Source organism: Eurypyga helias, unplaced genomic scaffold (genome assembly GCF_000690775.1).
Source record: "Eurypyga helias isolate BGI_N326 unplaced genomic scaffold, ASM69077v1 scaffold783, whole genome shotgun sequence".
NCBI classification, from domain to species: domain Eukaryota; kingdom Metazoa; phylum Chordata; class Aves; order Eurypygiformes; family Eurypygidae; genus Eurypyga; species Eurypyga helias.
The window spans coordinates 2513-11821 of NW_010242977.1; the positions used below are offsets into that span (position 1 = coordinate 2513).

Here is a 9309-nt window from a genome sequence, read left to right on the forward strand (position 1 = left end):
CAATAAAATATAGTGGTGTGAGCTGTATTCAGGCACCTAAAAACGCTGTCTCTTGAGCTGATGGCTCGAGCGTGGGTAGATGGCGAAGGCAGCGCAACGGCTGCTGAGCTGGGCACAGGGCTGGAGGGCTGAACTGCCCCAAGGACAGAGCTGCCTTTTGCTCACCCCACAGCTTTGGGGAGATCACTCGTTAGGTAGGATCCAGTTTCAAAAGTGGCCTGACAGTTACTTTTGAGCATCCCTCAGGTTGTGGGTAGTGAGCTTAACTAGGAAATGTTTTTCCAAGCTTCTGAGAGCATTGCAGGGATTTTTGGCTGCTCAGTGCTTATAAGAGTCAAAGTCAAACCTTATTGCTCCTGAAAATGTGCTTTTCCCTCCTGCCTCCCCCCCACACACCCCCCAGAGCATCCTTAGTTCACCTGCATAGATACCTGAGTATAAGAGGCAATGCACTGAAGTGTCTTCATTCTATCCATTTCCAGTAGGAAGGGGGTTAAAATCCATAATCCACACCCAGTCAGGGTAACTCAGCTGCCCTGACCCCCAGTGTGAATGCAGTAACATGTTCTCTGTGTTGTACATGCACAACAAATTTCTGGCCAGCCCCAGCTATTCCCCGGGGGGTGCAGGCATGACCACAGCAAAGGCTGCTGACAGGGTAAGGGAGGGGGCCCAGGGGTGCCGGCGTTACCCACTGCCCCAAGCAGCGCATCCCCTTTGCACATACCCCCCGCTCTGAGCAGGCATGCGACAGCAAAGACAAAAGTGGGTCTCGCAGCAGCACTCGCATCCTTGGGGGAGAGAAGTTTGGCAGGAAAGCTGAATGGGTTGCGGGGAGGAAGGCATTGAAATAATTTATTTTCCTGGGAACTGGTTTGCACCACTCAGTGTGAAGTCGAGATGCTGGGCTCAGATCTAGACCACACAGGCTTGTAAGTCTCTACTGGATAAACCCTAGAAATGGAGGTTGAATTGTTCTCACACCCCAGATGACAGTCCCTGGAGGAGCTGGCTGAGGACAGTGCAAGGAGGGAAGGAGTTCAGTGATTTCCCTGCTCCTCTTACCACTTTGCTGGAAGTCTCTTCGGTAGGTGCAGGCAACCTGGGCTGTTGGGAGCTCCGTGCACTGATTTCCCTTCTGCCTTTAGGAGAGAGGAGCTGCTATCCCCTTGCTGTGAAAGCCAAGGCAGCGGTTCCCTCCAGTGCCATGGTTGGAGGTCGGCGTCAGAACTGGTTGTTCTCTGTTACACCAAGGATTTGTCATCCAAACCTAAACAATAGCTGTAACTGTACCCGCCACACGCGTGCGGGTCAGGGCCAAGGATTCTCACCGCCCCCGTGATGAGTTCATCCGGAGAGTCCCCGCATTGCAAAGGCAGGGTTCTGCTGGGGCTTGTTCCCTCCTGGGAAATTTTACAGAAACCCAGAACTAAAGGTGCCGTTTGTTGTGCTGGCCCGGTACCCACCTTGGCACTGATTCACTGTGGTGGGAAAGAGGTGAGGTGGCTGGGGAGGGAATGGCACTCTCAGAGTAGGAAGATCTCAGTGACTCTTTCCACGTGTGCATGACATATTTTGAAGTGGCAAGCTTCGGTTCTTGTTCCACCTGGAGTTGCGTAGCCAGGGGAGGGAAGCTGGGGAAGGCCAGGCGAGGCTTTGGGACAGCAGTGAAGCCAGGCTGGAGAAAAGAGGAGACCGACTTCTTGGTCAGGAGAGGGCGGTCACCCCAGGGTACGTCTCCCAGGAAATGGGCCAGCGTGCAGCAGCTTGAGCCTTGCTCTGAAATCCACAGCAAAGGTCGTTTTGGGTTTGCTCGGAGCCAGGTAAAGGTGGGATTTCTCTCTCCTCAGAGTAGCACGTGCCACAGACGCCAGCTCTTTGATCCAGACAGCTTGATTAAAGCTATTTGTTGTCTCATCGACTATGTCAGCGCTGGCAAACCTGGACCACTCCTGTCTTTCCCAGTGCACCTCCTTCAGTATCAACCAACGTGCTGGAAACCCCTGACTAGGGCAGCACTGAGGGGTGCCTACACCTCGAGTTCAGCCAGCACCAGGGCTCTCTTGTGCTAGAGTTGCTTCCTTTAGATGCCGTGGAGTGAGACAGGGCGGGGAGAGGGATGTGGGCAAGAAGCACTGGGAATGCAGCGAGGCACGGAAGGGACTTCTCCGGGGGACCCAAGCCCAGCGTGTGAGGGGGTTGCCAGCTCTGAGGGTGGCAGTTCGGGGCAGTCGCTCTTGCAGGCAGCAGCATCAGCAGGGCTGGTGGAAAGCTGACTCAGATAAAGATCTGGCTTTGCTGTTTCATGTACCCAGCCAGGCAGAGCCTTTCTGATTGAGCTGTGAGGAGCTGCAGCAGGCGGGTGGGGAGCAAAGGGCTGGCTGGGTGTGTGCCTGGGGCAAGAGGGGGAAGACATGAGGGAGATCAGCCGTGTCTTTCTGAAAAAGGAGAACCTGGGGTGGAGGAAAGGATCAGTCATGCATTGGGATACCACCCCACTGGTCTTTACTGTCTTCCCCATTGCTGTTTCCTCCTGCAGCTGTGCCTCCCCCACTGCAAGACCACCTTCCCCCACCTTTCTCTTTCTTCCATCCCCTACCAATGAGCTTTTTCAGTGATGATTTTTGCAGGGATCTTTACCAGAGGTTACATGGACTTGTTGACCTATAAATCAGTGAGCACACAGAGATAGGCAGATAAATATTTAGATGAGCTGAGCAGTAGCCCTGGGTTGCTTGCTGGTGTGATGTCAGCAAGGCTGGAGCTGCCATTTGTACTGCTTTGAGGGCAGTACGGCAGTGGCTGGTGACCCTGTGCACTCTGAGCTTGCTCCTGGTGTCTGCCTTGGGTTGGAGAGGGGAGTGGATGCTTGTCCCGATGCCTGAGAGCTGTTTGTTTGTTCCAGTGGTGCATTGTTGTGACACAACCTTGTTCATTCCTATCCTGTGTCCTTGGGACTCGGAAACGCTTAGAACAAATACTTTAAACCTTTGTCCGAGTTCATCGCTGAGCAGGATCGCTGAATCCAGGAACCCTTGGTAGACTGTCAGAGTGGTATCCGGGGACCTGAGCCCACATGGGCGGGAGCTTATCTCTGCCGGGACTCTGCAGGGGTGGCTGGGCTCGGGACTTCGGAGGCAGAGCAAGGGACCTGCAGCCATGTGGGATCGGTCGGGAGCTTTGGACTCTCTGCTGGGAGCAGTGAGAGCTGTGACTCTCGTGTGTATCAGCGGTGAGAAGGAAAAAGAGTTGGGTGTCTGAAGGCTAATTCTTAAATAGGCAGATCAGAAGGATTAATCAGTTGCTCAGCATGTTCTTACTTTACAAAAATTGCCTTCAACCTGGGAAGCAGAGCACTGTTTTTAGCCTCCTGCCTGTAGAGGTTTTTGGCCTGAGTGCAAAACACGGCTGTCACTGTTTGCTCTTTCCAGGCTGAATGCTGATTGTTCAAAGGGAACTAAAATTAAATCTGCAGCTGAAGACCATGCTAGGGTCAGCTACTGGGTTTAGTCTCCTTACCCTTGAGCCTTGCACAGTATGGGAGCTCACAGCAGAAGAGCTCAGCTGGAAGGCAGCTGGACTAAATGTAGATGGGAATAGGGGTCGTTGCAGTGGTGCCAGTGTCTTTATGGGTATTCTCCCAATTAAAGCTGTCAAAAAATAATGGTTCCTCCGTAATTTCACAAGCATTTTTGGTATCTCTTTCTTCCCAAACGCCCTTCATGTCCTGCTCTTGTGGTGAGTTTTCAGTCAACAAATGCACCCAGCAAAATCCTTTCTCCTATTCCAGGGAGGGAAATGCATCCCAGATTGCAGCCATGCGTTCAGCTGTCCAGATGTGCACTGAATTGCATACCCTTTTCTCTTCTGGGCATGGTAGAGAAGGCAGGATGGGCTGTATGAGCTAGTGTGCAGAAACAGCGCAGACACTGCTTAGAGCTTGTAGAAAAGAGAAATTTTCTCCTGCCTCCTGGGGCAGGAGAAAATTTGGAAGAACCTGAGCTTGTGAGCTGTACAACAGGAATAGCTCAAGAGGAGAGGGTTGATCATAGCGGCCTGGCATAGGTTCTGCTTGCTGGTCTCTAGCCACCAGTATCTGTGCAGTCCTCTGTGGAGGATGTTGTTAAGAGCAATGGCTGCACGTGGGTGCCAAAAGGCAGTAATTGCTCTTCACACCGAGGAGGTGGCACCATTCCAACCCATCTGCTTAGCCCTTAGCATGGTCTGATACCAACACAGGGATGGCAGACTCCCACAGGGTGTACAAATGCCTCAGAAGCCAGAATTAATACCTGCAGAGAAATCAGTCTTGATTTACACCAGAATGGGTTACGGGGAGGTTTTACCAGTGAATCAAGGTATTCTGTGAGTCTGCGGAGCGGTAACTATGACAGGCTTCCAAGCTGGTTTTGGAGATGGGCAACTCCTGTCAAAAGCTCTCTATATAAAATGCCAAAATTATTGACCCAGACAGAAAAGGTCAGCTGCAGCTGATCGTAATGAGTTCCTTCTGACTTTGACAATTTGGCTTTCACTTCTGTTCCACATTCCACATTGGGTTCAGAAATTAATAATTTGTTCTCCAGGATTGCCAGTTGCTCAGAAGCAAGTGAGGGAAGGCAGCAGAGGAAGTTAAAGGACAGAAACCCCCAGCTGTTATTGGAGGGAGCCGTGGATGTGGGATGTGACTTGCAGCAATTTGTCATTGCCACAGTGGGATTGTGAAAAGCCTTGCTTGTTTACAGACACCAGTTACTATGCTGCAGGCTTTTGGGTGGACTTGAACCTGGGACTACACCCCTGTGCTCAGGTAGCAGAAGTATGAGACCTTCGACTTTGTTCTTTTGGCTGAAGCCTGCCTTTTTGACCCTGACTTCTTAGTTCACCCCACTGATGCCAAAGATCTGACTCTCACTTTGTTTACTTATCTTTGTCAGGAGGTGAAGATCTTCCGTGCCTTAATCCTCGGGGAGTTGGAGAGGGGTCAGAGCCAGTTCCAAGCGCTTTGCTTCATCACGCGGCTGCACCGCAACGAGATCATCCCCAGCGAGTCTATGGCAAAGCTGCGGCAGGTAAGAGGCACTGCTGGCTTCAGTGCCAGCTCCATCAGCCAGTCCATCCAGGGTTTCTAGAGCTGTCCTGCCTGGATTCTCCTCCCAGGCAGCCTTCTGGTTGTTCAGCTATGTCACCCACCTTTGACCACCCTTCCTGCTTGCGGGACTCAGTATTAAACTAAGTTCATCAATAGTATTGATCCTGATCTCCTAATAAACTAGAAGGTGGCATGATTTAGTTCAGCCTGGCCTGTATCGAAGTGGATGGCTAGAGCAATAACCAGACGGTCCCAATGAGGTAAGTACTGATTTGGGACCATCTGCCATGACAAAGCATCGATAAACAGTCACAGACAAATCAGAGCGGCAATAAACTACCATCAGTTTTAGCATCAACTGTAAGTTTTCTAAGTACTTACCAAGTGGATAGGATGCAGGTGCATTTCCAGAGGAACATCTATTTGCACATTTTACGTTGGCATGAAATCGTTACTTGCTCTAAGGGATAATTTGTTGCAACCAGGGTTCAGCTTTTCATGATTTCATCCGCCACAGAAAAATCCCAGGACGGTGCGGCAGGCTGAGGAGGTGAGGGGCCTGGAGCATCTCAGCATGGATGTAGCTGTCAACTTCAGCAAGGGGGCCCAGCTGAGCTCTCACATCCACAACGTCTGTGCCGAGGCCAAAGAAGCAATTTACACCCGAGAAGAAGATGTCAAATTTTGGCTGGAGAAAGGTAATGTTTCCTTCAGTTTTGTTGGCACTCTGCTGTGATCTCTCCTGCCAGGTGCCTGGTGATCAGCAGAGATCATTTTGGCTTTCTTTCACTGTCTTTCTGGTAGACAAAGCGTGTGTACTGCTTGCTTGTGCATCTCGCTATTGCAGTACCCTTATTTGTTAGCGCCTGTGACTCCTCTCGGTGGTGCTCTTAGTGAACCTAATTAGGCAGGTATTTTCAAGGTAACCTGGTCCATCACCCAGAAGAAATACGTTCTTTACACGCTCTGTGTATCTTTTGGCTTGTTTTCCCTAGGGCCCTTTCTTCTCCCAGGATTAGCTATTCAGACTCTGCCTAACCTTATTCTCCCCTACTGACCCAGAGGCTGTGCAGAGAGGGTGGCACCCCCCCTTGACCTTGCCTTTCAGCGGTGTCCTGAGCATCGTCTCTGCTTTCTCCCGCAGGGGTGGATGGCTCCATGTTCGAGGTCCTGCCACAGACATCGGACCTCCCTGACCTGCAGCGTTGCAGGCTGTGTGCAGACCGCTGGAAACCCTGCATTTGCAGCTACTCACTGAGCATCGAGTGGTACCCGTGCATGCTGAAGTACTGCAAGAGTCGTGATGCTGGGGGCAAGGTTTCTTCTTACAAATGTGGCATCCGCAGCTGCCAGAAGGGCTACACCTTTGATTACTATGTGCCGCAGAAGCAGCTGTGTCTCTGGGATGAGGAGACCTAGCAGAGCCAGGCCAGACCTTTTCAAGGGGCAGCTCACCTGTCTCCTGCCACCGTTTATGATGCTAAGGGCCTCCTGGAGCTGGCTGCTCCAAAGAAGGAATATGGTTCACAGCGGTGCCTTGTACCAGGAGAGCCCTATGTGTGTGCCTTTCCTTCTGGCCCCCTGAGACTCCCTCCCCACCTGACGCTGCCTCATACTGTGCCAAGCGGGCTCAGCTCACTGGGTGTTGATGCTCTCCTGCCAGCTGCTGGGAGATCTGGCTTCCTGGAAGAAGCAGGAGACGCAGGTTTCTGGGGCAAAGCATCAGGAGGGGTGTGTTTTGCCCTGCCCTGGAGTTAGCAGGTGTGAACAGGGGCAGCCCTGGTCAGTTATCAGCCTCAAGCATCCTGATGAGTGGCTAGGGCAGGGAGAGAAATGGTCTCGATGACCTGGGCTGTCAAACATCTCCACCACCGAAGAAGCCCCTTCACTGACTTTACCACCTCCTGGTGACACAACAGCATTTCCCAATGGGAAAACAGCTGATTTATGGGACCACATACCCTGAACAAGGAAGGTACGAAGTCTACCCAAAGCAAGAGCCTGCCTGGAGCTTTTTCTAATGTCTGACTGGCTGTTATATCCTTCCTGAGGCTAGAAGATACAATGGGGGGGATATATCCCAGCAATTACTGTTGCCCCTAAAGGGCTGGGAATTAGGGCTCTAATTAATCCCTACTTAGACTAGTGAAGGCCCAACTTTTTGTGTTGGTCCTGTGACTCTCCCACTAAGAAACTTCTAGAGACTTGTGACTACCATCATAACACTGAGGTTGTAAGGGAGAGGATGATCCCAGGTGGGTTCGTGCTGTGATTTTTGAAGAAGACGCGTTCTACATTTACGTCTAGTTTTATGTCTTACTCTGCCAGCTATTCACAAGAAGCTCTTAGATAACTTACTGCTTTGCTGTGCCTTGGTTTCCCTTATATGTAAAACAGGGATGACACTGAAGCTGACCTTGGCCCTGGTATATACCCCGAGGCCATCAGATAAGAAGCACTGCAAGAGTGCTGCCTGGTTCCTCTGTCCTCTTCCACTCAAGTTAGAACAAGCAGGGAGGGGAGAGAGGCTGTTGGGGTCATTGTGAACCCCTTTACCTCCTGGTGAAATGCCTTCACAGTGTGCCTTTTTGTCTAAAATAGAGGAATTTTTGACAAAAAAAAAAAAGAATTTGGTCACAATTATTTTTGTATTGATCATTTAAGGGGGGAGAAGGGAAAGGTATTTTAATATCGCAACATGAAGTAAAACACACTTGAAATGATTTTTTTTAAAGAAATTATTTATCATTTGTAAGGTAAAATAAACTGATTTTTTTTTTTTTTTAAGCATCCCTGGCCTAAAAGATTCTCTGTGCTATAATCTGTTTGTTCCAGTTTGGGATCTTGATGAAGAGTTGTTCACTTAAGGGTAAGTCTAGGATATGAAAGACCCAGGGATGGGGCAGGGGATGGAACCATCCTGCTGTTCAGTATGACCAAAGCGCTTGCCAGTGTGGTCCTGCATCTCAAGCAAGAGTCTCAGTAGCAAGACGGCTTTGACTCCTCTCGAGCAACTGGGGAACCTTCGAGCCCGAGCTCTGAAGTACAAGACCGGCAGCAGAAGCAGGTCCTGGGGTTGGGCAGGCTGGTGCCTGCTCTTCTCCCCGAGCGATGGTGGGGTGCCACGGGGGGATGTTGTGCCTGGCACCATGCAGCGGGAGGCTGGTCTGGGTGCAGCAGCCTCAGTGAAGCATTCTTTGTCTAGGGTTCTGCAGCCATGGCTGAGGGGAGAGAGGGCGGAGGAGTTTTGGGCCAGCCCTGAGCTGGTGGCTGCAGGAGGGAGAAATGTGGAGTGCTGATTCCCCCTAGTGTGGTGAATGCGGAGATGGGACAAGGGCTCCTGCAACTCAGCCCTTCTCCACTTGGGCCACTGAGGGAACTCACCCCCTTACTGGGATTTCTGGGAAAGCTGAAATAGCTTCTTTTTTTGCTCACATGAGCAGCATTTACGCGGGTGTGTTGTCTGCTGCCTTGGCTCCTGCTGCAGCAGGATGCCGTGGGACCTGGTCCTTGTTTGATGGCCTTAAAACCAGCCATGAGTGGGGACAGGATTGCAGGGGAGCTGCGGGCCCTTCTGCTGGGTGCCCTGCATAGGCTGTTTCCACCACTATCCCCTGCGTAGGCTGGAGAAGAGGAGGCTCCGAGGAGACCTCGTTGCAGCTTTCCAGTATCTGAAGGGGCTACAAGGAAGCTGGGAGAGGACTTTTTACAAGAGCCTGTAGTGATAGGATCAGGGGTAATGGGTACAAATTGAAATCAGGGAGGTTTAGATTAGATATCAGGAAGAAATTCTTCACAGAGAGGGTGGTGAGGCACTGGAACAGGTTGCCCAGAGAAGCTGTGGATGCCCCATCCCTGGAAGTGTCCAAGGCCAGGCTGGATGAGGCTTGGAGCAACCTGGTCTAGTGGAAGGTGTCCCTGCCCATGGCAGGGGGGTTGGAACTGGATGATCTTTAAGGTCCTTTCCAACCCAAACCATTCTGTGATTCTATGATGTGAGCTTGCTCTGGGACATCGGCTCGTATCCCAGCAAGCCTGAAGGTGCTCATTTTGCAGGGCTGAGGCTGGGGCGTGCCTGGACCACAGAGACATCTTGGCCCTTGCAGCAGCATGGAGCTGAGGTATCCCAGGCGATGTTGGGAAGGCAGCACGGTACACAGCAGTACCAAACCATCACCTCGGCTCAGGGAGGAGCCTTTCACGAGCTGTGCCCGTGT

The 9309-nt window shown here is 51.5% G+C and overlaps 1 protein-coding gene across 1 annotated transcript; it reads left to right on the forward strand.

Moving 5' to 3' along the window:
* Positions 1-4937: 4937 nt before the first annotated feature.
* Positions 4938-6709, forward strand: OAF (OAF homolog (Drosophila); the record flags this gene model as incomplete). Its single annotated transcript, XM_010149232.1, has 3 exons — positions 4938-5072; positions 5610-5790; positions 6237-6709. Coding segments are annotated over 3 exons (591 nt in total), but the record flags the coding sequence as incomplete, so codon positions are not given.
* Between the last annotated feature and the right edge of the window lie 2600 nt (positions 6710-9309).